At 35.8% G+C, this 26,683-nt stretch overlaps 2 protein-coding genes across 7 annotated transcripts in view; one reads left to right on the top strand and one right to left on the bottom strand.

Annotated features, from left to right (window-relative positions):
• The window catches only part of LOC136042153 (mitochondrial inner membrane protease ATP23 homolog), a 66,084-nt gene extending 57,233 nt beyond the window's left edge, over nucleotides 1–8,851 (bottom strand). The window contains exon 1 of one of the 4 annotated variants that reach the window (XM_065727071.1): nucleotides 8,812–8,851. The gene's annotated coding sequence lies outside the window, so the exon portion shown is untranslated. Of the gene's footprint in view, nucleotides 1–8,661 lie in introns of all 4 variants that reach the window. The other 3 variants (XM_065727069.1, XM_065727070.1, XM_065727068.1) reach the window with 3 other exon arrangements.
• A 1-nt stretch (nucleotide 8,852) lies between these two features.
• Nucleotides 8,853–23,711, top strand: LOC136042155 (zinc finger CCCH domain-containing protein 15-like). Of its 3 annotated transcripts, none has more exons than XM_065727073.1 (3): nucleotides 8,853–8,931; nucleotides 18,612–18,800; nucleotides 22,964–23,711. In XM_065727073.1, the coding sequence occupies exons 2-3, from the start codon at nucleotides 18,673–18,675 to the stop codon at nucleotides 23,505–23,507; spliced, it is 672 nt and encodes a 223-aa protein (XP_065583145.1). In that variant the 5' UTR covers nucleotides 8,853–8,931; nucleotides 18,612–18,672; the 3' UTR covers nucleotides 23,508–23,711. The 3 variants fall into 3 exon arrangements, with proteins under 3 accessions (XP_065583145.1, XP_065583144.1, XP_065583146.1); XM_065727072.1 differs by having other exon boundaries at nucleotides 8,905–8,949; XM_065727074.1 differs by lacking the exon at nucleotides 8,853–8,931 and adding an exon at nucleotides 16,163–16,329.
• The last annotated feature ends 2,972 nt before the right edge of the window (nucleotides 23,712–26,683 follow it).

Here is a 26,683-nt window from a genome sequence, read left to right as displayed (position 1 = left end):
CAGCATTTGTAGTGTAGAAGCACCAGTAATCAAAGCAATCACAGTAATAACAGTAGCAATTACAGTCTAAAGTAGCTGCAAGCAATTGTAGTCCCAAGTAGTTGCAGTCACAGTCACAAGTAGTCACAGACTTAGCTTCAAATGTTTGTAGTCACAAGTTGTCACAGTCTTAAGTACTTGCAGTCACAAATAGTTGCAGTTGCAAAGACAAGTAGTCATAGTCACAAATACTTGCAGTTGCTATTAGCCACAGTCACAATTGCAAGTTGTTGCAGTCAGAATTACAAGTAGTCATAGGCTTGCTAGCTAGTTGCAGTTACAGTCACCAACAATTGCATTCACATGCACAAGTAGTCATAGTAACAAGTAGTCACAATTGCAAATTGCTGCAAATAATCTCAGCTACTGGTGGCTGCAGTTGCAAAGTAGTCAGATTCATAAATAGTTACAGTTGCAAGTACTTACAGCCAAAGTCGCACGTAGGTGGAGTTGCAAGCAGACTCAGTCGTGAGTGGTCACAAAAGCAAGATGTATAATCACAATTAGTCAACATTGCAGTTTGTCACAATTAGCTGCATTTGCAAGTATTCATAGTCACAGGCACAAGAACTGTAATCACAAGCAGTTGCAGTCACAGTTGCATGATAACATATCTTGAAAGTTTCAACTTAATACACCAAGCTATTGCTGAGATATTGCTGATATGCTCTTTTGAGAACCTGCTTGTAATAGCAGGAGTGGTAGCAGTACCAGAAGTATTCATAATTGCAGCCACAAGTAGTCCCAGTCGCAGTCATAAGCAGTTGCAGTTGTAAAAATAGTAGTGGTAGTCACAGGAATAGAAGTAGTAATGGTGGTGGTATTAGTAATATACAAAGAGTGTCTTTTGGTTAGTTAAACATCATAGTCCAGGACTTTTAGGGTTTGACCCGGACAAAATTGCAATATAAACGAAAATGGTACCAAAATGATCAGAAAAAAATTCTGTACAACATACTAAAAGTCCCCATAAATCCGAGTGGGGCAAGTACCCGAAAAACAGGGGAAAAGGGGGAAATGCGGGGGAAAATGGGAAAAATGCCGAACATGCCCAGAAAATAGTTTAAAGTGAGTTTTCTGGGGTTTTCACATACGCTGATTACGAAATTGACATCTAAAATTCAGTATAGAAAAAGAGTACTACGGAAAACGGGGGAACAGGGGAAAGAGGGGAGAAAAGAGAAGAATACAGGGTAGGGGTAGAAAGCGGTTTGAAAGATATTTTCTGGGGTATTCCTATCTGGTGATTACGAAATTGAGAAATAAAATGATATAAAAAAATCGATTAACATAAAACGGGAAATGGGGGGGGGGGAGGGGAAAAGGGAAATATACAGGGTAGGGGTAGAAAGCATGTGGAAATGTGTTTTCTGGGGTTTTTCTATCTGCTGATCACGAAACTGACCCCTAAAATGAAGGAAAGAAAACGAGAACCATGAAAACCGAACAAAACTGGAGGAAACAACGGAAAAGGGGAAGGGAGGAATGAGTCCTGAGCCAGCTGCTAATGGCTAATAAGTAGGCCTATGGACAAAATAACTCGCTTAAGTATCAAACTTGTACTTTCTTGAATCACAGACATTTCTTACAACCATTTGGATTACTAAACATAAAGAAAACAACCGCTTGGCAGTTATATATAAAATGGCTATTATATGTAAAATTTGCACTTTCGAAGGCAGTATAGTTGACTTGAAAAACACAGCATTGATATCACTAGTCGAGCTCCTCGTCTTCGACAATCTCGTTGTCCCTGTTCAAACAGTTGATACCCTGACATTCTCCGCACGCGAACGTACACGCTAATCCATTTTTCTTGCAGCTGCATCGCGAGTTCTCGCAGCCTGTCTTACAGTTGTATCTCACGACACTCAAAAGAGTCTGAGGTGCGGGCAACAAATGGGTCATCACAGGTGAGTATTTATGGTCTCTGAGGACCCAACCCCAGTCAGCCGGGTCGAGGTCAGCTGGTTCCCCTTTCCAACGGGATACATGGAGGCGCACTCGCTGGGAGTGGAATGAAGCTGCAGCTTCGGTTGGCGGAAGCCTTTCAGGCTTAACAAACGCCGTAGTATTAGACGAAGAAACTTTTTCCAAGAAAATTCGATGTCGCAGCTTAGTGAGATCTTCGTTTGGTCGTGCTTTATACAAGATGAGGAGAAGATATTCACCCGCTTTCACAATTTCATCTTTGGACGATGATTCATCCAGAAACACTTTGCATTTTTTTCTGAACACTTCGCTCTTCTTCAAAAGAGGTAGCACAGCTTGCTTTCCAAGTCCGAAAACTCGTGAGGTCGTGTCACATCCCAAGAGTGCGTGCCCTACCAGAAGCAGCCTGGATACTTCTCCCATTTTTTTTGCACTTCGTTGAGGCACCAGAACCGTGTTATCGCTTCTTTTGCGTTCGTTGACGATTCGAAGTAAAGTGTTTTTGCATTAGGCAGGATGTGATACAAGAGTAGAATCAGAAGGTCAGTGTCGTTGCCAAGAACTATTGTTTCAGAGTTTTCTGCTTTCGTTACTGCAGTCTTCACGATTAGATAGTCAGCATCGTCCTTCACATGGACGACTTCAAATCCTTTGGCTCTGAGTTTTTCCCCGATGTAGCTTATAATTCGCTGTTTGTTCTGAGAGTTGCTCAAAAACTCTTCCTTCTTTTTCTGGAGCTTCATCCCTAAACTGAAATCGATCACTTGATGCTGGCTTCCCTTACACTGTCGGTTGTGCGTAGCATCTTTCGTTGTTGGACCAGCGCTTTCTTATCGACTTCTTGAACCCCACTTCATAGTTGCAAAAAATGCAACAGACCTGCACGTTAAAGAAATCTTGAGATCTCAGTTTTCTCAGAGTCTCGTTAGGGATAGGTTCTTCACTTGTCCGTTTCAAGGAATAAATGGTAATTTGGCGGCAATAATCTTTTCGGCATGCTTTATGAACAATCTGACCTGGTTCTGCAGCAATCTGGTCGCCTCTGTCTTTGCTTGCTGTGCTCACCGATAGTGCTCCTTTCGCAGTCAGAACAACGGATGTGTCATCATTGCTTGATATGTCCTGCTGACAAAGAATGCAGAGTCTGTTGGAGCCACTCATCTTGCACTGAAAGAGAAGAGCAGCTTAGTTTCGGTAAAAATAGGACAGATACCTTGAATCTCACCTCTCCATGACATGAAAATTTTCCACTTCTGATACAGCAGCAGGGTTTCCAAAGAGCTTTATCTTTCATCAGCACCATTCGCACGGCGAACGTAACTCTCTAAATGAATTCTGAACCTTCCAAATGGCACACCATCTCGAAAGACCGTCTCTGAAAACAAGCTGAAAAACTAGATGTCGCTCTTGCTTAATCTTGACAAAACGCAACTAATAACCATTAATTCGGGCACCCAGGGAAAATAATGAATTAAACTTGGCTTAGTACTGAAAGAAGAGTTGCCGATACTCAAAATTATGCTTGACTTAAAAAAAAATCTCGTCGTACCTTGATTTATCCTGCTACCATGTCACATGTGTAAGCATCCACACAGACTGGGGACTATTGGATCCGCTAGATGTAATTCCGTCAGGATAGGTTTTGTCGTCGGCACTGGAACTCCGCGGTGACTAGTCTACCTTGCTTCTCTTACTGGATGTCGAATTAGAACAGGATTATGTTGACGAACCCACGCGCTTGTCGATAACGGCGAGGAATACGGAATAATGTAATTTCAGTATTTTTCCGTATTTCTTTCTCGAATTTTTTTTTGCCTTTTCCGAACCTATGGGGTAGCCGAACCTCTATAGATCTCCTGTATTTGTTCTCGAACTTTGTTTTAGATGTCAATTTTATAATCAGCAGATAGAAAAACCCTAGAAAACACATTTCCACATGCTTTCTATCCCTACCCTGTATATTTTCCTTTTTCCCCTCCCCCCCCCATTTCCCCGTTTTATGTTAATCGATTTTTGTATATCATTTTATATCTCAATTTCATAATCACCAGATAGGAATACCCCAGAAAATATCTTCCAAACCGCTTTCTACCCCTACCCTGTATTCTTCTCTTTTCTCCCCTCTTTCCCCTGTTCCCCCGTTTTCCGTAGTACTCTTTTTCTATACTGAATTTTAGATGTCAATTTCGTAATCAGCGTATGTGAAAACCCCAGAAAACTCACTTTAAACTATTTTCTGGGCATGTTCGGCATTTTCCCTATTTTCCCCCGCATTTCCCCTTTTCCCCTGTTTTTCGGGTACTCGCCCCACTCGGATTTATGGGGACTTTCAGTATGTTGTACAGAATTTTTTTCTGGTCATTTTGGTACCATTTTCGTGTATATTGCAATTTTGTCCGGGTTCGACCCTTTTTTGAGCTAAAAGTCCTGGACTATCACTCTCAACATGACCTGGAAATTTCAACTTAACACCCTTAACAGTACCTGAGATACTGCTGATGCATTTTCTTTTTTTTGACAACTTGCATTTACATAGTGTGCTTTGATTTAGTTCAACATGCCCCTAAACATTATCTGGAGGTTTCACATTAATACCCATTGCCCTAGAAGCAGTAGCAGGAGTATTAGTAGCATACACATGGTGTCTTTTGGTTAGTTGAAGATCCCACTGAACTGGCTGCGAGATTTCAGTTTGATACCCTAAGCTATATTTGACATGTGTTTATGACAACCTGTATACACATAGTGTTTTTGATTTAGTTCAACATCTCATCATTCCCTGAAAGTTCCAACCTTATAACCCTAGACTTAGAAGTATCAATAGCAGCAGGCAGATTATGCCTTTTGGTTAGCCCATCCTGCCCCCCCTCCTAAACATTCCCTAAAACTTTCAACTTAATGCTCTAAGCTGTTCCTAAGATAGTGCTGATGCACCCTTTTGATAACCTGCATGCACATAGCTTATTTTGATTTATTTCAACATCACCTTCATCATATCCTGAATGTTAGTATTTAATACCATAAGAGCTTCCTGAGATATTGCTGATATGCTCTTTTGAAACCTCATGTGTCTAGTCGGTTATGATTTATACCAACATCCTAGGCTTAGAAGAAGTGGTAACAGAATTTTAGCAGTAGCAGTTGCATTAATGACCTTCCACCTAAAACATTTCTAACAGGCGACATAAATAAATTCAAAACAAGACTAGCAGAAACAAATTTTCAAAGTAAATCATTTTTAAATAATTTATAGTATTATTTGTCAGTGTTTGTTGTAGTCGTTACTTTCATTGATTTATATGTGTGTACAATGTTTTCAGTTGTATTATGTTGTGTATTATGTTGTCATAACTTCTATTTATTATATTTATTGCGACAAGCTTGAAAGCTTACCATATTTGGTATTAATAAATAAATAAATAAATTAATTAATAGTATTAGAAGTAGTAGCAGCAATATGCACATAAAATGATATGTAAAATACTAGTAATATAGAGCCTGATACACTGGCAAATGACTGACAAAAGGTCAAATACCTAATATTTGAAAGAGTATTTGAATTGATAACTATTCAGAGCATTGATTAATATTCAGTTTTTCATGATAATTCTGTTGGCTAGCAATAGCCAATACAGAAGCTCACCAGGAAAAGTGGATTGAATGTCATTTTCTATAAAACCAGGTAGGCCTAACCTTGCTGGAATTTTTATACATTTTGCCAGTTATTTTCAAAGCAGGTCACTTTTGTATTTCTTTTCCTGCTAGTTAAATGTGTCATCTAGACTATCCTAATTAAAAATGTTTTTTTCCTGTAAACTCTAGCATGTATTAACCCAAGGGTTAGGCCCACTTGGGAAATTCCTTATTGTTGGATTTGGAGCAAAGTAAATTCTACTTCTTCATAAACATTAATATAAACAACAAAGGCACTTGAGGAATTGTGAAAAGAGCTAGCCTGTTCATGTTTTATTATTTCTGTGTCGAATCTTTTTTGGTAGGCTAGACACACTTTAGTTTAGGACTTAACAATGTCTTTCTTATTCTTACATTTCTTTTTCTTGCTTCTTTGTTGTCTTTCTTTTTATTTTGCTTGTTACTCAACTTATGCTTAGGATTAGTTCAATCCTTGTAACATTAAAAGGACTATTCTCAAGCTGATAAGCAATGCCAGCTTTAAATGTCAATATCAGATTGGCTTTGCTTTCCAGCCTGTAAATAATCCAATATTATAGGGCCCTATCCATTATAAGCCATGTCTGAACAGGAAATAAGTGCAAGTTGCCCAAAAAAAAAAAAAACAATGGAAAGCAAAGCTGGCTAAAGTTAGTTAAAAATTGACAACACTTCCATAGTCAGAATGGACAAATTGATTTAGCAATTAATTTAAGAATCAATTCCTAATACCAGCATTAATAACAGGTCTCAGCCATGATTTTGTAAGGTTTTCAAATATACAATTCATTTCTTGAAGTTATTGATCATTAAATGACAATAAATTGGAAATTTTTAATTAGAGTACTAGCCTTAATAATGTGAATTTAGCACTAAAAACTGCTAGCAAAAAACATTATCTACTATTGGACTGTATTTGCTTTGATTTTTTTGTAAATAAAGATTGGCAGCTTTTTACTAGTTGCAAACAATGAAAGCTGCCAAACAGGAAATGTCAGCACTTTGATCATGGTCTACCAGTTGAACATAAAGGTTTTGAAAGTAGGCTACCTATTCAACTTGGCACAGAGTAGCTAGGAAACAAGGGAGTATGTCAGTTGATGCCTTTTTTATGTTCTTTCCTAATATAATAATTGCTTCTGAGGCAAATTCTTTTTTTAGCACTTAAAGAGGCTCAAAACAGCCCATAGTAAAATTTAACTAGGATGAATGTGTATACATTACTGTATTCAAAAATTTCATTTTGAGCAATTAGTGGTGCCCTAAAAGTTAACTTATTAACTTGTCTATATTTATTAGATTATGACATGAAGTTAAAAAATCTGTTCAAAACAAACAGCTTTTAAACAAGGCCTTCAATAGTTTTCTATCTTGTTTCAATGCCCTGTAAGCACCAAGAGAAAAAGAAGAAAAAAAGAATAAGATGATGCATTAAAATTGTGATTTCCATTATTGTTTGAGTGCAGCCTTATTGATGCAGCCCTACCATACTTTGCTTCCAACTCCCCTAATGTGCAAACATATAGCCAAAATTATGAATTTTTTGTCTATTATCCTAATATGTCTGGGTAACTGTAAATTGAATTAATGGTGACAAAAAAAGAAATGGAAATACAAGTGATGGATGGCAGAATGCATTGAAAATATATAATTTGGAATATATATTTCCACATGAAAAGGGGCTGGGGGTAAGGTATAGTTGGGCTGCCAGAAAAATGTCTTAGCTAGGATAAAAGACCTCTTTTTGGGAAATGCCACTTTTCTCTGGCTTTCTGGAAAAATAGAGATGAGTTTTTGCACACCCCTATTTTACTACAGCATGATTTAATGGGAGGGGAGTAACAAGAGCCCACATTCTTGGTGAAATTTTCACTGACAATGCATCAGCATAAAGTAAAAATGTGGTCTTTGTTTTGATAAGTAATTAATAAGAAAAATTTATTTAATATTTGTGACTTATAGAATAAACATCAAGAAATAAGTTACATTTTTAGAATAAGAAAAAATCAGCTGTCTGTTAATAGCCTATGTGAATAAAACAGAAACATTGAAAGGATATTAGACATGAAAATAGGATGATTGTTATTTTAAAAAAAAGGTCCTTGTACAGTAAAAGACCTCTTTTAGAGTTAGACCACTTTTCTTTGACATTCCGGAAAAAAAGAGATGGGTTTTTGGACCATCCTTATTTTACCACAGCACGATGTCATAAGAGAGTAGTAACAAAATCCTTACCTTCTTGGTAAAATTTTCACCAATATATTGTCAGCATAAATTAAAAATGTGGTTTAAGTTTTGATAGGCAATTAAAAAGAAAATTATTTGTTTAATATTTATGATTAATAGAATAAGTATCAAGCAACAAAAATTATATTTTTAGAATCAGAAGAAAATAAGCTTTCTGTCAATATGTGAATAAAACTGAGACACTATCTCAAAAAATACAATTGGTATTTCAAAAATATGTCCTAAAAGGTGAGTCAATAAACTAACAATTCAAAGTGTTTGATCTTAAATAATTTTAATAGCCTAATAACCATATTGATGCATAGCTTAGATTTTAGCTATTCATTGGTATATACAATTTTTCTTTTGTAACAAGGTGTGAGGGTTTTGGTTTTATATCATTTTGATTTTTTTTTTTACCCTAGGCTACAATTATTCTGCTTATTAGTCTTTGAAGTATGAATCGTTTTTGTAACATGTTTCTTTCTCTAGGCTTATACTGGAATTCACATCAGAAGCAATTGCTAAATTTGTGTAAGCAGGCCAGTTCAAAGGGGGGTAGCCAGGGCAAGCTGCCCTGGGTGCTGAGGGGGGAGGCACTATGGAAGGGGAAGATGATGGGGTGCATGCTTTTTTTGTTTAAGCTGGGAGGAAACACTGTAATTTATTCTGGGTTCATCACCACCAGCTCTAGGAGCAGCCCTGCATGTGGAGCATAAAAACCCACCAATTTCACTTCCTTCCTAGCTAAATTAGCCTATGTCAAAATCAATATATTTACTGTGGTCTTACCCTAGGAGGTTGTCAGCATGAGTTGCCTAATGACTCTTGCCTTTAGAAAGAGTAGAATATCTATGGGATTTCTCATAAAGTGATTTTAATAATTTAAAAAATAATATTGACAAATGGAAAAAATACGGCTTAAGTTCCGAAAATTTGTACCTAGCTTAAAGCACAGTTACCTAACTTGAAAATTACTGCTGAAATCAGCGCTCTCAAAATATTTCTTTCTACGTTGCGCGCTTCGGGTTTATAGAAGGCGAATATTTGAAATCAACAAACGTGTGTATTTCAGAATGTGTAATTAGATTATTTTATATATTATATGGTTTTATCCAAATCAGGGTATATTTGCACATCATGGGGGTGGGGGTAAAGTTCATTTGTGATGCAAGTGAACTTTATATTTAGATTCAGAATGCAATGCTGGGTATATATTTGCATATTAGTGGGTGGGGTATGTACTCTGTTAATATGTAGGTTCTAAGAAACTAATGAATTTCTTAGGAAAACAAGGAAAGAAGTGAAGATAAAGGCTCTCCCACTGCAAAATATATTAAGTATGCTAGGATTATTGTGCATAGGCTATTATGAAGTAAGAATTGTTGGTAAAATTCTAGTTGATTGACTTTTGGCTATCTCAGAAAGGGATTAGGTTAGGAAAATGAAATTTTCAGGGATGAGTCTAAAGGCTAAAGTATGTCCTTCGAAGGTATTTTGAAGTACCCACCTCTACTCCTCCCTCTAGAGGGCCCTGACCTTTGATGACCTTAAAAAATATGTGTGTTATAAAAGTGAAACCTTGCAAAATAGATCTTTTGCTTGAATAAAGTACAACAAAATTGTTTTCAGCTTCACAGCTTTGCTCAATCCCAATTTATAATGTTTTAAAGATATGCAAATACATTTCCTAAATTTTGAAAGAAAAACATTGATATGGCTCAGAATTCTACTCAAATAACAGGAATTGCATCTTCAGAACTAAAGGCAGAGAAAAGGAGACTGGTAACTGAAAATTAAGCTAAAATGTTGCTGTGTCCAAATTTCAATAGGTATAGACCTGTCATGTGGGCAAATTTCAGGGCCCTCTAAAGGGAGAAAGAGTAGAGAAGGTACTTCAAAATACCTTCCCGGCACATACTTTAGCCTTTAGACCCATCCCTGAAAGTTTCATTTTCCTAATCTAACCCCTTTCCAAGATAGCCAAAAGGCAATCAACTAGAATTCTACCAAATTTTTTCTCAACATGTCTTCTTATGTTGTGGACTGCTCATAGGCCTAATCTATACCCTGCTTGGTTCCTCTAAAATCTATTATCATCAGCACTTACTTGGCAATTCAATGACAAATAAAAGAACTGGAATTTCAGTTAAATACTGGAAATTAAAATTAAAACAATTAAAGGATTCCTGGAGCAGATCTCCCTATACAAAATACCATGACCACACCACAACTGATTTGACCTACATAGCTTATTGTACAAATATCATTATGAAAAACACTAATCTTTATTTTCTTTCTAAATTATTTCTTTTTCATTCAGGAAATAATATTCACTGTACATCTATCTTCTTATTCTTCAATGATACCATTTCTGTCTTATTTGTAGATTTATAGGGTGTATTTATTTCCACTTTCGAAAGTTTTAAAAGAAGTGAAGCTAATCTTGAGCTAACAGATTTTAGGAAGTAAAAGCACCTTAAATATCAGGGAAAAAATTGACCTGAGCGAATGTGGTGAAACAGGAAGCATAGAATATTTTTCAATTTTGTCATTAACTAGGCTCACATTTTTACTTGATGATAAGGTTTCAAAGGCAGCATATTTGGAAAAATATTAATTTGGAACATATTATTAAGTGTAATGGATGCCAGTTTTTTCTTGTTTTCCTTATGTTAAAAACAAGCATGGGTTAATTAAAGAAAAATTATCTGTTCACAGTAAAGAGCAAATTTGACACTTAAAACAAGCAACAGTTTTAAAGCTACTTAATAAATTGTAGTTTTTTCCCAAATCTATTGAGGGGGAATAGCTGCCCCCCAGCAATGCCACTGGCTTGGGTGGCTATGGTACTTTGTGGGTGTTGGATGGGACCAATTATTTTGGAATAATCCACATACAAGCACATTTTATTTGTTATGATTGAAGGTATGCTGTTGATGAAAATATTCAATAAAGTTGGACCCAAAACCATTCCTTGGGGCACTCCACCTTTTACATCTATTGCTTCTGAGAAGAAGATCAATCTGCTGTCTCCAAATGCCCTTACCACCTGCTTTCTGTTTGTAAGAATTTTCATTGTCCAGTTGACAACATCATCATGAATGCCCATTGCACAGAGTTTAGAATTTAGTCTCCTGTGACATACTTCATTGACCACTTTGGCTAGATCTCTCATCCATAAGTTTTGTGACATATTTGTATGTATCAATGTGGTTGGCATCAACTGATTGATTTAGACAAAATCCTTGTTGATTAGGTGATAGTAGACTATTGGTAAATAATGAACCCTAATGACTGAATCAACTATACATTTGAGTAGTTTCCCAATTGCTGATGTAAGACTAATTAGTAATTTTTAGCTTTTGTCTTAATTTATTTGATTTTTTTTCAATTAGCATAATACAAACCAACAACATTTTGTCAGCTAAATTTTTGTATGTAGCCTTGGGTTATATACTTGAAATCTAATGATATTTATTCCTTCAGATAAGATGTTTAATTTCAAAAAATGACTATCACAAGCCCCAAAGGACCAAATTTGCATTTTGGAGTCATGAAACCATAAAAATCATAAAAATAGCACAACAACTTAAAAAACTGGCTAAAAAATTTCAAAAACAACAAAATCAGAAAGCATTTTGAAGGGGGAGCCATAAGAAAGAGCCATAAGTTACTGAGAATGTATGCTTAAAATTAAAAGAGGAGGACTGTAAAAACTATTTAGATTAGTTAGAATGACATCTAGAGAGGTATTTCCTCTAGTTGTTGGTATTTTAACTATTTGCTTAACTTTAAGAGAGGAGCAAATTGAATTCATCTTGAGTTCATTGGCATCATCAACCCGAAAAAGTCCTGTGTTTGGGTACTTAGAGGTAACAAAATCAGCAGTCTGCAACCACTGGAGAAATTTGCGTTTTGCATAAATATTTTGGTTTGACGAGTAATAGAAGACGACTATTGCAATGATATTATAGGGACGGGAGAATACTTTAGGTCTTATACTTAGCCAAAGGATTTCATTGTACTCTGATAAATTAGGAACAGGAATAATTTTAGGGAAAAGGTTGCATTTAGTAAAAACATGACATCACCCTTTTTTCCAAGTGGGTGATCCAAAGGATGGAGCTTAATAAACTCTGAATAGTTTGACAAACAAAGAGACCTTTGGTCATGACACTGTACCTCTGGAACAGCTATAATGTCAATTTTATTTAATTCTGATAGCACCTTGAGTTCAGTAAGTTTATCAAAATTAAGGCTTTTGGCGTTAGTAATTAATAATTTTGGAAATTTAAAGCAACTGGGGAAATGTAACTGTCATTGAGTTTCCAGTTCCAAAAATTGTAGGGAGGTATATAGACTATCATCAAGTCCTTTCACCTCTTTGACTCCTTCATCAGAAAAGCTAGCCACTGGAAGCACTATTCTCCTTAAATCAGCAAACAATAAGTACACACTATTATATACATTAGTGCGCTATTATTGATTGTGGGAAGTATGGGTACCTGAACTACCTGTCCCCAGCAGTTTAAGGCCACTAGGCTGGTCGGTACCAAGACGGCTCTTCCTACTCACTCCTGCTCTCTTCTGCACAATCAAAATCAAACAGTTTGTGGTAACAAACTGTAGTAAGGAGCGACCCGGCTCAATAGCAACCAAAACTCTAAAAAATGGGGTTTTGATATTAATAGCTACATCAAAAGAATCGCATTTTAATGTTGATTTAAAATATATAAGTTTAATCAAGTTTAGTCTTACGCATCAAAAGTTACGAGCCTGAGAAAATTTGCCTTATTTTAAAAAATAGGGGTAAACAACCCTTAAAAGTCATAGAATCTTAACGAAAATCACACCATCAGATTCAGTGTACCAGAGAACCCTATTGTAGAAGTTTCAAGCTCCTATCTACAAAAATGTGGAATTTCGTATTTTTTGCCAGAAGACAAATCACAGGTGTGTGTTTATTTGTTTTTTTTTCTTTCCCAGGGGTCATCGTATCGACCAAATGGTCCTAGAATGTCGCAACAGTGCTCATTCTAACGGAAATGAAAAGTTCTAGTGCCCTTTTTAAGTGACCAAAAAAATTGGAGGGCACCTAGGCCCCCTCCCACGCTCATTTTTTCTCCAAAGTCAACAGATCAAAATTTTGAGATAGCCATTTTATTCCGCATTGTCAAAAACCATAATAAGTATGTCTTTGGGAATGACTTACTCCCCCACAGTCCCTGGGGGAGGGGCTGCAAGTTACAAACTTTGGCCAGTGTTTACATATAATAATAGTTATTGGGAAGTGTACAGTTGTTTTCAGGGTTTTTTTTTGGTTTTGGGGGTGGGGTTGAGGGAAGGGGGCTATGTGGGAGGATCTTTCCTTGGAGAAATATGTCATGGGGGAACAGAAATTCAATGAAAAGGGCGCAGGATTTTCTAAAATTATTATAAAAAAAAAACAATGAAAAAATAAACTTGGAAAAGTGTTTTCAATTGAAAGTAAGGAGTAGCATTGAAACTTAAAACGAACAGAGATTATTACGCATATGAGGGGCTCTAAAAATACTTTAGCATAAAGAGCGAGGTATTTAGGAGGAGATAAATACCTCGCTCCTTATGCTATAGTATTTTTAGTAATTTCAACTATTTATTCTACGGCCATTCGGATTCAGTGGTCATTCTTAAAGAATTTTGACAAAACTTAAGATTTAGTGTAAAGAGCGAGGTATTAACGAGGGGACAAACCCCTCATATACATAATAAAATTTAAGAATATAAAAGTTTGTTACGTAAGCTAATTCTGAAGTTACGTATATTTTTTACTAATAAAAACATTCGTTAAAAATTAAAATTTATAGTTGCCTTTTTATGTAACCAAAAAATTGCAGGGCAACTAGGCTTTCCCCACCCCTTATTTCTCAAAATCGTCTGATCAAAACTAAGAGAAAGCCATTTAGCCAAAAAAGGAATTAATATGCAAGTTTCATTTTAATAATTTATGTGTGGAGAGCCAAAATCAAACATGCATTAATTCAAAAACGTTCAGAAATTACATAAAAAAACTAGTTTTTTTAACTGAAAGTAAGGAGCAACATTAAAACTTAAAACGAACAGATATTACTCCGTATATGGAATGGGTTGTCCCCTCTGCAATCCCTCGCTCTTTACGCTAAAGTTTGACTTTTCGCCACAATTCTACTTTTTAAAACAATTAGAAGCTTTAGCGTAAAGAGCGAGGGATTGCGGAGGGGACAACCCATTCCATATGCGGAGTAATATCTGTTCGTTTTAAGTTTTAATGTTGCTCCTTACTTTCAGTTAAAAAAACTAGTTTTTTTATGTAATCTATACATAAATCATCTCCTTTTAAATTAACTTCTTCATGCTTTAATAATTACTAAACAATATTTCTCTTCTTTAAGATATCAATAGATGCCTTAAATATCTTACGTTCAATATCCCAGGACAGGTCAGAATTCAGGATAGCTGTATAAGTATTTGGAATCTTAGCCAAGGAGCAGAAGCGCTTAAGAGCAACAGTCTCCTCACTCAAATAATACAATCAAATAATACATGCTGAATTGTTTCATCTGTTGAGAAGCAGACTCAGCATAAAGGGGAATGATGTAGCTTCCAATTAAATAACAAGCTATTTAGAAGTAAGGCACCTGATTTCAGCTGGTAATAAAGTACAGTATTTAATCTCGTATGAAACAGGGATAAAATTAATTTACTGTGATTAACATTGGATCTTTGCCTGATAATATCTCATGAATTAAGGTCAGAGGAAGAACTAGGGATTAACCTGGAAGCCTTTGGTGCTAGAGAATCAACCGTATCATTATATTTGATGTCTTTATGACTTGGAACATGTTGGAAATAAATCTCGTTCATTTAGTCTTAAGATTAAGAAGCTATCTTCAAATATTATACAAATCCTTGCCATTGATAATTCTATTAATATTTTGGAGCAATTATAATGCTGATTTGGAGTCAGAGAGGCAGAGTATATTTTCAGATTCTATATTATAATTTATAAGTGCATCCAAGGCTAGGCAAATGGCACATAATTGAGCTGACAAAATAGAAGATCCTGATGGGAGAGGAGAATAGATGTTCAAATTCAGGGATGGGATACGCCTTTGAGATCTGTTCAGCTAAAATAGTCCGGACCTCATAGTTAAGAACCAAGTTTTTGTTAATATAAATAAGTTTTACTTGACAACCTGGTGGACTCATTTCCCATGGAGGGGACTCAGTAAAGGGATACGCATACGGAGAGTATTGATTCCGATTTGAGACCTTCAGTTGAAATTGATTCCATGATGAATGGGCATTGGCACAGGCTGACTTCCCAGCAAAGGTATGTGCATATAAAGCATGCTTGGTTCCATAACCCTGGATTTGTGAGAATTATTTAATTCTTAGACCGAATGCTCTTTCACTTAGGGACACCAATCCAGACAATATTTTTAACTTGGACAGAGTAGTGTGCTTATGACACACAAAAATATTCGAATAGCAGAGTTTTGTAAAGAGTCAAGGATTTTTAATGAGGATGGGGGACGAGCTGAGTACAATTGGATCCCATATTCAAGATTTGAACGAGTATGTAATTTGTAGAAATCCAGTATAAGTTTAGGATGACATCCCCACTTACTTTAGGAAATGGGGTGAGGTTTGAAGGAAACATAGTGACATTACCCCAGATTTAGAAGGGATTCCCTCTCATGTCTAAGTCTGTAGCGTCTTCTGCAATATCATTGAGGATGCTCATAGGGTTGCTTATTAAGTTTTTATAGCACATCTCAACAACCATTAGGTCATCCACAAACTTCCGTTTGTCAAGAAATTCCATAACTGAAAAAAGGAGGGGATCTTGGAGAGTACCTTGGGGTACTCCATTGTGGACAGGGAGAAGACCAAATAATGATTCAGATATTTGACTACCTGTGATCTACTTGATAAGAAGGAAGTTTCTCAACTAATATATCACGATTAACAAGGTCAAATGCTTTTTGAAGGTGAATGGAAATTAAATTGAGCCATCAATTTGGTTTTTTGAGAATTTTCCCAATTGAATCGATAAGTAAAACCAGGTAATGGGAAGTAGAAGTGGATTGGAGGTTCTCGAATTGCCTTAGTAACAGGTAGGGTTTTTCTTTTAGCCAATCTACAATGAATCCTTCATATAGTTTCAAGAACATAGGAGTGATTGACATAGGACAAACCCCTTCAAAACAACGTTTTCTGTCTTTCTTTTTAAGGGGTTTGTGAAACCCTGTTTTCGTATTTGCAGATATTGGCAATACTCAGTAATCTCATTGAAAAGAACAGTCGAAGGCTTTGAAAGGAAGTCACTGAAAGCACGAATAAAAGGAAATGTTATATCTAAAGGGCAAACGCTTGTTTTCCTTGGTTTCCCAATTCTTCTTTTGATCTTGGACAAAGAGATAGAGGGAAAAGAAGGTGAGAAATCATCTGTTGGTGATTTAATTATGACAATACTGGAAAGCTTGGGACGATGGAAAAAGGGAACCTTTAAGATTATTAACAGCAACTTCAGGGATTCAAGTAGGTTGAAATTAAGCTGGTCTAGACTCCTACCATGCAACTTTTTTTTAACCTCAGAATGCCAATTTTTTGGTTTATTGGTAAACAATTCTTCGAGTTTGTTTTTGTAGTAGGATCGAGCAGATTTACTTATTTACCTTTTAATTGTTTTTCTCAGTTTATTAGCTTTAAGCAGTTTGCCATTTCTGAAAAGCTTCAATTTTTTTCTAACTAGTGCTTTTATGGGTTGATTAATAAAGGTTTTGTCACTTTAGGACTTATTAAATCGTTTTTCTCGGAAATAAATTTAGCATTTAGCTTTTTGTGAAAAGTAACAATTTTTTCATCAAGGTTATGCAAATTTTAAATATTGGACTAATCTTTAGTACTCAGCCATGTTCCAAAGGAAAGTATGGCAGCATTTGAAGAGGGCGGTAAGAGCTATAAGATATCGAAAATGAATGCTTAAAACTCGAAGAGGAGGGAAAGATAATAACTCCCACCCAATGGGTGCAAAGCTGAGAGAGGACTGTAAAAGCTATTCATATTAGTAAGGATGACATCTAGAGACATTTTTCCTCGAGTAATTGGTATTTTAATTAATCGCTTAACTTTGTGAAAGGAGCAAATTGGATCCATCTTAAGATTGTTGGCGGCACCAACCAAAAAAAGGAAGTCGAATATTTTGATACTTAGAGATAACAAAATCAGCGCTGGTCTGCATTTGCTGGATAAATTTACGCTTTGCATCAGTATTTTGGTTTGGCGAGCAATAAAAGACATCTATTGCAATAATATTACAGGGAAGTACTTTAGGCCTGATACTTAGCCAAAGGATTTTATGACGCTCAGATAATTAGGGATAGGAATAATTTTGGGGTAAAAAAAACAAGACACTACCTCCCTTTTTTCCAAGTGGGTGATCTGAAGGATGGAGTTTGATAAACTCTCAATAATTTTACAAACGAAGAGACCTTTGGTCATGGGACTGTACTTCTGCAACATCTATAACACCAATTTGGTTTAATTTTGATTACACATTGAGTTCAGTAAGGTTGTCAAAATTTAGACTCTCAGCATTAGTGATCAAACATTTAGGAAATTTAAAGCGATTTGGGACATGTGACAGTCGATAATTTTCAGTAGTTCTTGGGCAGGGTTTTAATTTTGGGCTATGGGACGGGGCGGATGATTTTTTGGGGCAGACTATTTATTACAGGATAATTTGTGCATGTAAGAACTATCCAACTAGAGTCACATTGGAATATACAACTATATATTCGCTTTTGGAAGGTCAGTGTTTTGAAGTAAATTAAATATGGGAACAAGATTATGATCTATGACTCTGTTATGGCTAATTCCAAAACTGCTGAAAACTTAGTATTTCTCTACAGGAAAACTTTCCAGTCTGTTAGAAGGTCACTTACTAATACGATAGATTTTTTGAAATTGTTCAAGCCTTCCGAATTTGTAAGCATTTGACTACGCCTTCTCTGCTATTTGAGTTTCGCCATGCAAACTGTAGCTGTAGCTCACTAGAGCACATGTTTTACTGGGCATTCTAAATCATAGTAACCATTGAGGTATATGCGAAAGCTACAATGAATCTACAAGCTAACTTTAAACTTTTAGGCTTTGAACTATCTAAACTCGCTTTCGCTTCTAGTCTGGTGTGTGGAATTAAAATCTGTGTTGAGTTAAGCTTTAAATTTACATTGAATGCTCTGTCTGTGTAGTAGCCTATGACTTTTCCCGTCGTGGCGACATAGTTTTTCATAGTAACCGTTTGGGACAGCCCCTTAATTTGGTTTAATTCCTCTGTAGGCTACCTTTACCTTTTTGAATGCTCTGTCTGTGTAGTAGCCTATGACTTTTCCCGTCGTGGCGACATAGTTTTTCATAGTAACCGTTTGGGACAGCCCCTTAATTTGGTTTAATTCCTCTGTAGGCTACCTTTACAATTGCTTATCAGACTTTTAAAGAGGCACAGTCACTCTGATTTTGATACCCTGGCGGGCTGATATTAATACTTCTTAGATAGGAGACTCACAGAAAGTAGTCTGACATAACCCCTTCCATGCTAAAACCTGGGCTACCTATATCCTAGTTAGACTTGAAAGAATTAAGTCCATGGATGGAAAAGTCACATTATAGCTTAGTTAGTTTTATTCTATTTGTGTTTTTGTTCTTTTTTTCAGGAGCAACATGAGCGTTTGATAATACAACATAGATTTGAAACTGAAGCAGGTTTTGGTCAGAATGAGTCTCGTTCCAAGCTATTCTGACTCTGAAGAAGATAGCTACCATTCAGAGGACAGCATGTTTGAGTCATCTCTTGGATTTACCCCAATTACCAAAAAGGACAAAAATGAAGAAGAATTTCCATGGTAAGTTTCTTATTTTCATTTTATACATAGGGGACAGACAAGAGTGACTGTTAATGATGGTGCTTCAGGATGAAAACAGGATTTGTCTTTGAAGCAGGTTTGAAGATCGGTTGAACTCACGGAAAGGTCCTCCCCTCTTTTGTGTGCAAATTTGATTATAATTATTACAAGTCATTTGAGTTCTAGTCCAGGACCCACAATAAATAAAGATCACTAGAAAATAGTCACCAGGCTTCAACGAGCTAAAGAAGGTTTGCATATGGAATCTAGGGCAGAAACAAGCGCTGAAAACAAATATCTGGTGGCGCATTCAAAATTCTTTGTGTCAATGACAAAAAGCGCATATCTGCAGAAATAGGAAAAAGACAAAGACTGGGTATATTTTTATTCTGGGGAGCTTTCTTGAGCGTTTTGTCTGGTAGGATATTTCTTCATGGGTGCAATCTCAGATCCTGTTCCACTATTGAGGGATTTCAAGAGTAGAGGGAAAGTATTATCTCTCCACTGTACTTTCACATTTACCTTGCCTTAATTTGCACTTGCAAGCATTAAGAATTTACGAGTTCTTCAGCTGATCGACATTAGCGTGAAAAAGCTATACTCTGTACAATACTAAGTGTTCTTGCAAGTTCTCTCCCCTCCCCCACGCTTACTCCCCGATGTGACGTAGATCTTTCCACGCTCGGACACCCTCTTTGCGCTACGCTTATGCACCTAGCGGAAGTTTTACGGGAGCGCTACTTAGCAATGCGATCTCATTGCACGAACATCAATGTCATCACTTTGTTGATTATCGAATATTTTAAAGCCTTAAATACCAACTGAAACAATTTTGTGGTACCAACAATTTAGTGCTTGTGCTTGTCTGCCCTCAATATCTTCCTAAAAATGTTTTAATAAAGGTTGCCTAGTTAAATCAGGGTTATTAAAATATTTATTATTACTGAAGAAGTTCAAAGAATTAATATTAAATGTTATTTATATCATCGAGTATATATGAAAAATTTTCCTGGTAAGTGCATCAAAGCTAGTTATCTTTTTTAGGACAAGGGCTTGGTTCTGAGTGTTTCACTAACTGTGAGACTTTTCCAGCACTGGTCTAATGATAACAAGGACATACTTTGGACACCTGAGACAGCCTAGAACAATAAACTGCAGTCATAGGTAGCTCGTGTTTTTGGGAAGCTTGTGTATAGCCCCTTGTTAAATAAACGCTATTGTTAAATAAGAAGAAAGCTACATTCAGTTTTTTTCTTCAATTATTTTATGCTATGGGCTAGTAGACCTGTACTGGCTCTACTAGCCCTAACAGTGGACTTAAACAGCTTTAAAATATTCTAAGCTTTTAATTCTTTTCATATGCTCCTTCGATTTTTGAGCACATGGATTCTACGTTGGTGCTTCGAAGTGGTGTTAAGTCTACCGTGCAATTCTTTCGGAGAGAGGCCAGTGGCTTGTGTGAATGACCTGAAAACCCGAGCTTCCAAGAGGAATGTTGCTTGTACTGGCTTGAAGCCTTTGTTATCGAATTCGTGCCACTTGTTCGCCAAAAGCCACCAGCTGAACATGAAACAATCGAAATATATGCCATGCGGTTGCTTGATGCCGTGTTGAAAGGGATACCTAAAACAGCAAGCGAAATTCATATCGTGGGTGACATGTATGACGGACTGTTTGGTCGCACTGATCCAAAAAGGTGCACAAAGAACTGTAAATGCCTCCCTCGATTTTGTGATGTTTTGTGTGTTTGTACCGGGAAGTGTGATAATTCGGCCAAAGTAGTATAACATATGTATTATTTGTGGTCATTTTCTTTTTCTTTCTCTTTTTTTTCATCAAAAGCTATGTTTCTGCAGCTAATTTTTTTTTAGTTTGGACGAAATTCATTCGAGGCTAGGATTCAATATCTGTACACTTTATTTTATTCCAAGTGACTTCTCTTTTGACACCACTAACGGAATAGAGTTGCAAAGATGTTGTCGCCTTCCTGTGCAGCCCCTTTTGTTTCGTTCCTTCCCCTTTGAACATAACTCTAATGCAAGTACAGGAAAATTGGTTTCTAGTGTCACCACTTAGGTATGTTTTAGTAATGTGCAGATAGGGAGCTAGATCTGATTTTGCTAATCGCTTTTCTTTTCTTTTTTCCCTTGGTACTTTATTCTGTTTTAAATTCTAAGTTCAGACCTCTCAACTAGTCGAAAAATTGAAAATATAGCTAATGAAGCCCGCCTATATTCGTTTTCAGCAACCAATTCTGCCCCTGATAACTTCCTCAAACCTTCTTTATCTCATTGAAGCCTGTGATGTTACAATTTCGTTGGCTGGGGCCCTGACTGTTCAGTAGATTTTAGGTGAGGAATAAAAGAGTTTGGAAATTAAAAATCCACTTCGCATGTCAGTCCAAAGGTAACATGAGCGTTTCATTCCCTTGACATGTATTTCATGGTTTTTGGTGTCTCTTAGATCATAATCAGATAGTTAATATATTAGAAATAAAACAATGAGAAAATCAGAAAGAAAGTTGAAATACAAAAAAACCATCACTTTCAAGTCAAATATCTCTTGGTTCAATCAAATAAAAAATTTTACTATTGACTTTAAATTTTAACTTTGACTTTTACTTACTTTTTTAAATTATCAAACAGTTCGTGGTAACGAACTGTAGTAAGGAGCGACCCGGCTAAATAGTAACCCAAACTATAAAAAATGGAGTTTTGATACCAATAGTTACATAAAAAGAATCGCATTTTAATGCTGATTTTAAATATAAAAGATCAGTTATACCCATTAAAAGTTACGAGCCTGAGGAAATTTGCCTCATTTTAGAAAATAGGGGGAAATACCCCCTAAAAGTCCAATAATCTTAACGAAAATCATATCATCAGATTCAGCGTATCAGAGAACCTTATTGTAGAAGTTTCAAGCTCCTATCTACAAAAATGTGGAATTTCGCATTTTTTGCCAGATGACAGATCACAGATGCGTGTTTATTTGTTTTTCTTTCCCAGGGGTGATCGTATCGACTGAGTGGTCCTAGAATGTCGCGAGATCTTCCGATTAATTGCAATTAATTAATATGCAAATTTCGTTTTAATTATTTATGTGCGAAGAGCCAAGATCAAAACATGCATTAATTCAAAAACGTCCAGAAATTAAATATAAAAAAAACAGGTTTTTGTAAATGAAAGTAAGGAGCAACATTAAAACTTAAAACGAACAGAAATTACTCCGTATATGAAAGAGGCTTTTCCTCCTCAACGCCCCGCTCTTTACGCTAAAGTTTCTACTGTTTTAAAAATAGAGTTAAGAGAAAGAGTCAAACTTTAGCGTAAAGAGCGAGGCGTTGAGGAGGCGTTGAGGAAAAGCCCCTTTCCTATACGGAGTAATTTCTGTTCGTTTTAAGTTTTAATTTTGCTCCTTACTTTCATTTAAAAAAACTTTTTTTTTATTTATTAACCACTAGAAGCAGGTATAGAATGAAACTTCAGGCTGTTATTTGTAAAGATACTGCTGCTGCTGACGTCTAGCAGAAAAAAAAACACTTCAGACCAACGCTTTTTGAAGTACAGTTTTTTTTATTGTTTGATTTATTCAGTTTGAAATTCATTGGAATACAATATAATAATATATTAGGCGCTAATTGAACTATAATTGCTTGCAATTTGATGAGTTTAATCAATGAATTGGCTAATTAAACCACAGAGTATTTAATATTTTTAGAATTTGTATGCTGGTTCAATTGTTGCTTTAACATTTATTTTTTGAATCAAGAAACGTTTGACTCCAAAGACGTTAATTGGAAAATACCTCAAACTAGATGAACCCAAAAGACAATACAATAGAGCATTAGTTGCATAATCTTCCCATGCATTTCATTGAATTATAGTGTCAATTGAATCTTCGCTCTAATACGAAATCACATTGATTGGTTCCCTTCTGAATCAAGAATTTCTTCATCGTAGCGAAGTTTATAAGAAATGGTTCAAACTGTTTTGAACCAAGAAGACAATACAATGTAGCACCAGTTGTTGGGCCTTTCCCCATACTTTCAATGTTTATGTCAGTTGAATTATAGCTTTTAACACAGACTTATTATGGGTTTTGGTTTTGAGTAAAAAATTATTTAATCCTAATCGCTTTGACACTAAACTTTTATTTTGCAGCTCAGTTTTGAATAAAAAATTATTTACTACCAGAGATGTTTGTGGAGGCATACCTGAAACTGGATTGACCCCAAGAGACAGCACAGTGAAGCACCAGTTGTTGAACCCTTTCCGTCTCGAAGAAACAGAAGAAGGCAATGCCAAATTCTCAATTTTTGAAAATAAATTTCAAACAGCTGAGCTTGGTGAACTTCAAAAATTACAAAAACATGTGAAGTTAGCTCCTCGATTCGAAGAATTAACAACGATAAATGGGCGAAAAATATGCTGGAAATTCCAAAAAGGGAAATGTTCCTTTGGAATGAAGTGTAAATACGCCCATTTTACTGACCTTGTTCAGAACGACTGTGAAAGTATGCCTGTTCATTTGGATTCTAACGAGGAAAGTATGACACAATTAACATTTAAACAACAAATATATGATGAATTTGAAGTAAAAACTATGGAAGAAATAAAAAAGAGAAAAAAGAGACCAGGCCTTTCGCAACACATAGTTCCTAGCAAGAAAGCTATGAAGCTGTATAATAAGACAAAAACCATTTGAGAGATTGTCAGTCTGTGATTATTTAGATCATGTAAGTGTAATATTTGTTATGTTGGTTTTTTATTCCCTGAGCGTCCTTTATTATGTCCTGAAATGTTTCATATTATGCCTTGAAATTCCTTTTATTATGCTTTCATTATGTCCTGAAATTATTTTGCTATTTGAAACAATAAATATTTCTTAGTAAATGGATATAAAAATATGGCAGTTGCTATTCAAATAATGTTTTGTTATTGTAACGTAGCTATAGTTTTTTGGGAGGCGTTCCGCCAATAAACACCTCAACGCCCATTGTTAAATGACGTGAATTTAGAGGACGTTGAAAAAAACTGAGATTTTTTTTTGCTTTCATTATTGACCTATTGCAAGTGAAAGGGAAATTTTAATATCGAAAAAGTTTAATTTTAATAATTTTTGAAGGCTAGAAAAGGAAGTATAAAGATTTTAGGAACTAACCTAATCAAGTCCACTTCTTATATTTTTAAGTTTCACCGTCAAAACAGTTTATTGACTTTATATGTTTACAAAAATGTTTTGCCACATATAAATATATTTTATATACGTGTTAAATATGAAAAATATGCTGAACACGCGCATATTAAATATAAAATACATATTAGAAATGTTAACGTTACCCTAAGTATAAATGTCCAAAATATGAAAAAATGGGTGACTTTTCCCATTTGCCCATAATTAAGTTTTTCGATTAATTTCACCGAGTTTAATGCTGATAGGCCTATACTATAGGACAGTGGGTAATTTTGAACCAAGATTCTTTTCCTGATATTTCTACAATAAAGCTTTTCTTGTTTTTTTTTTTAATAAACAAAATGTGCATGCAGGCCAACGGTCCACCTAGCACATGTACTGATCTCCTGATTCTCTGTCTTCGGTCTGGAGTGCTTTACGTGCTTGGGAGTGTCCTCCAGTGCTTCTCATGTTTTCCCCAGACTTTTCTAGGTATTGACTTGGAGCTGGGTTAGCTCTGGCTCAGCTTATAGTCATTCCTTATTCCAAAATAAATAATCAGCAACACCAGGACTTGAGCCCCTGCCTCAAAGGACACTTCTATTTGAATGTCTGGGCATATCCCTATGTTAAACACATTGGATTGTTTGTTTTTTTGTTTTGTTTTACAAATTGTCATTATGAACCAGCTATTATTCAGAAAGTTCATAAGACAGCGCAAACCAATAAAAAAGCAATATTAATTGTTTATCTATTGTTATTTTAATTGATTATTAGTTAATTAATTAAAAAGGGTATCTTGAATACTTTATGTCACGTAATTTAATTAATACGAGAAAAACGAGAAGCTCCTTAGTAAACAAATTAAATGGTACTCAGCTAACTAAATCTGTTAAAATAATTCAAATTAAACTTGATATATTTGTACTAAGCTCATAGGTGACGAATTCTTTTGAATTTGGGTCAATGTCCTTTTTGCTTCATTGGAATAAGAATATTCTACACACAGTTGGGTTTCTATTAACACTGGGCTTCATATATCCAAAAATGAAAAAGATGCGTTTTGGTCTATTTAGTTCCAAAAGATGTGCAGGAATTGATTTGAATTCAGATTGTTTCTTTTTCTTCCTTTATTAGCCACAACACTTGGCTGGGTAGAGAATTTAAAGTGGCGAACCCTATATAGGCCAGTGTATTCTCCTGATGAGCCCTTGTGTTGGGTTGTTGCCTCTGAATTATTTGTCTTTATTATTTTTTCTATTGTTTGGTAAATGACGACTTATACTTATTGACGACATGACTGCCTGTCCATGGATTATTCTTTATGGTTGATTGTGTATGGCTATGCTGTTTGACCTATGTGATTGTATGGATGAGTAGGGTTAAGGCCTCATTCAAGTGCTGGTCTATATTAATCACTAATTTAGGAAAACAGTCTTCCTTTTCTCCTTCTGTCTCTCTTTTTTTTTCTTTTTTTTGTGTTTGTGCTGTTGCATTGGTGATTTCTCTTTTCATGATATCTTTCCATGAAAAACAACTTCTTTCAACTAAATCTTCTGACCTGCCTAGTTGTCCTAGTGGCGTGCGAGAAACGAAAATTTCCTCAAGACGGACTATAACATAACTATGGAGTAACAACCATTACTGATATATTTAATCCCTTGATGATCTGCTACTGGAGTCATTATAATAATAGTAAAAACAAATTCAAACATTCCACTACCTTATACTCCTATCAAGGCCGTATCCAGTATTTTTTTTCAGGGGGGGGGGGGGGGGCTACAAAAAACTTAAAAGAAAATCAAAAATCCATTTTTATACATTTTTATGACTCGGACAAACATTTCACAGTGGGGGGGGGGTTCAAACCCCCTAACCCTGTCCTGGATACGACCGAAAAACTACATGTCATTCTCAACAGAGAAATCAGTAAGTGTCTTATTCTAAAAAAAAAAAACAATCAAGCGTTCATCCTCTCACAGTATCAATGGCAAGTGTAAGCATTCGCCAGGCAGAACAGTTTTTATCTGAGAGTATTGCTGGATTCAAAAATGCTATGGAGAGACCATATTGACTATATTGTTGATAACCTGAAGAGTAGGCTGAACCTCCTCAATGCAATTTGCCTTTCTAGAAGAGCAGCTCCATATTCTTGTGTATCAAAACTAATTGGTGCTGTAATCACCAGCAAAAATCACATTGTGTACAAAGAATGCATTACTACATGGAACCAAGATCTCCAGTTTAGACCAAGGTGTCCCACCACAGTTTATAAATTTTCTTCTCTGATGAATGATGCTGACTTCCCATGTCAGGTCCCAACCCCAAACATAGATGGCCTCTCCTCAAGTTTTAATGAAATTAGTAATGTAATTAATTTAGTTTTAGATGACAGGAACAAGCATGTTGGGTCATTAAGTTTAAAATTAGAGTCGTATATGCTGAACATACATTGGCTGACTTTACCCACATATGTACTATTCCGGACGCGCAATTGCGGCTATTCCGGACGACGCAATTGCCAACGCTATATCATTTTTTGATCGAATTGATGCCAGAATCAGTTTTATCACAAACGTTTTACCAGTACCTCCTGGCGCATCCAAAAAGAAAATTTCTCCAACGTTGTTATCGACACAATGCATTATCGTATCATAAATGTCTTTTTGTTCCGATGCTAACTTGGAAATGTTATTTTGTACATACGA

Source organism: Artemia franciscana, unplaced genomic scaffold (genome assembly GCF_032884065.1).
Source record: "Artemia franciscana unplaced genomic scaffold, ASM3288406v1 PGA_scaffold_73, whole genome shotgun sequence".
Taxonomy (NCBI): Eukaryota; Metazoa; Arthropoda; class Branchiopoda; order Anostraca; family Artemiidae; genus Artemia; species Artemia franciscana.
The sequence above is the reverse complement of the archived record's forward strand: the minus strand, read 5'-3'. Positions and strand labels throughout refer to the sequence as shown.

Excerpts from the sequence above, each read along its gene's own strand:
- LOC136042155 (XM_065727073.1), top strand. The coding sequence starts at position 18,673 with ATGAGTCTCGTTCCAAGCTATTCTGACTCTGAAGAAGATAGCTACCAT. Across the intron at positions 18,801-22,963 it reads AATGAAGAAGAATTTCCATG|CTCAGTTTTGAATAAAAAAT; the intron begins GTAAGTTTCTTA and ends TTTATTTTGCAG.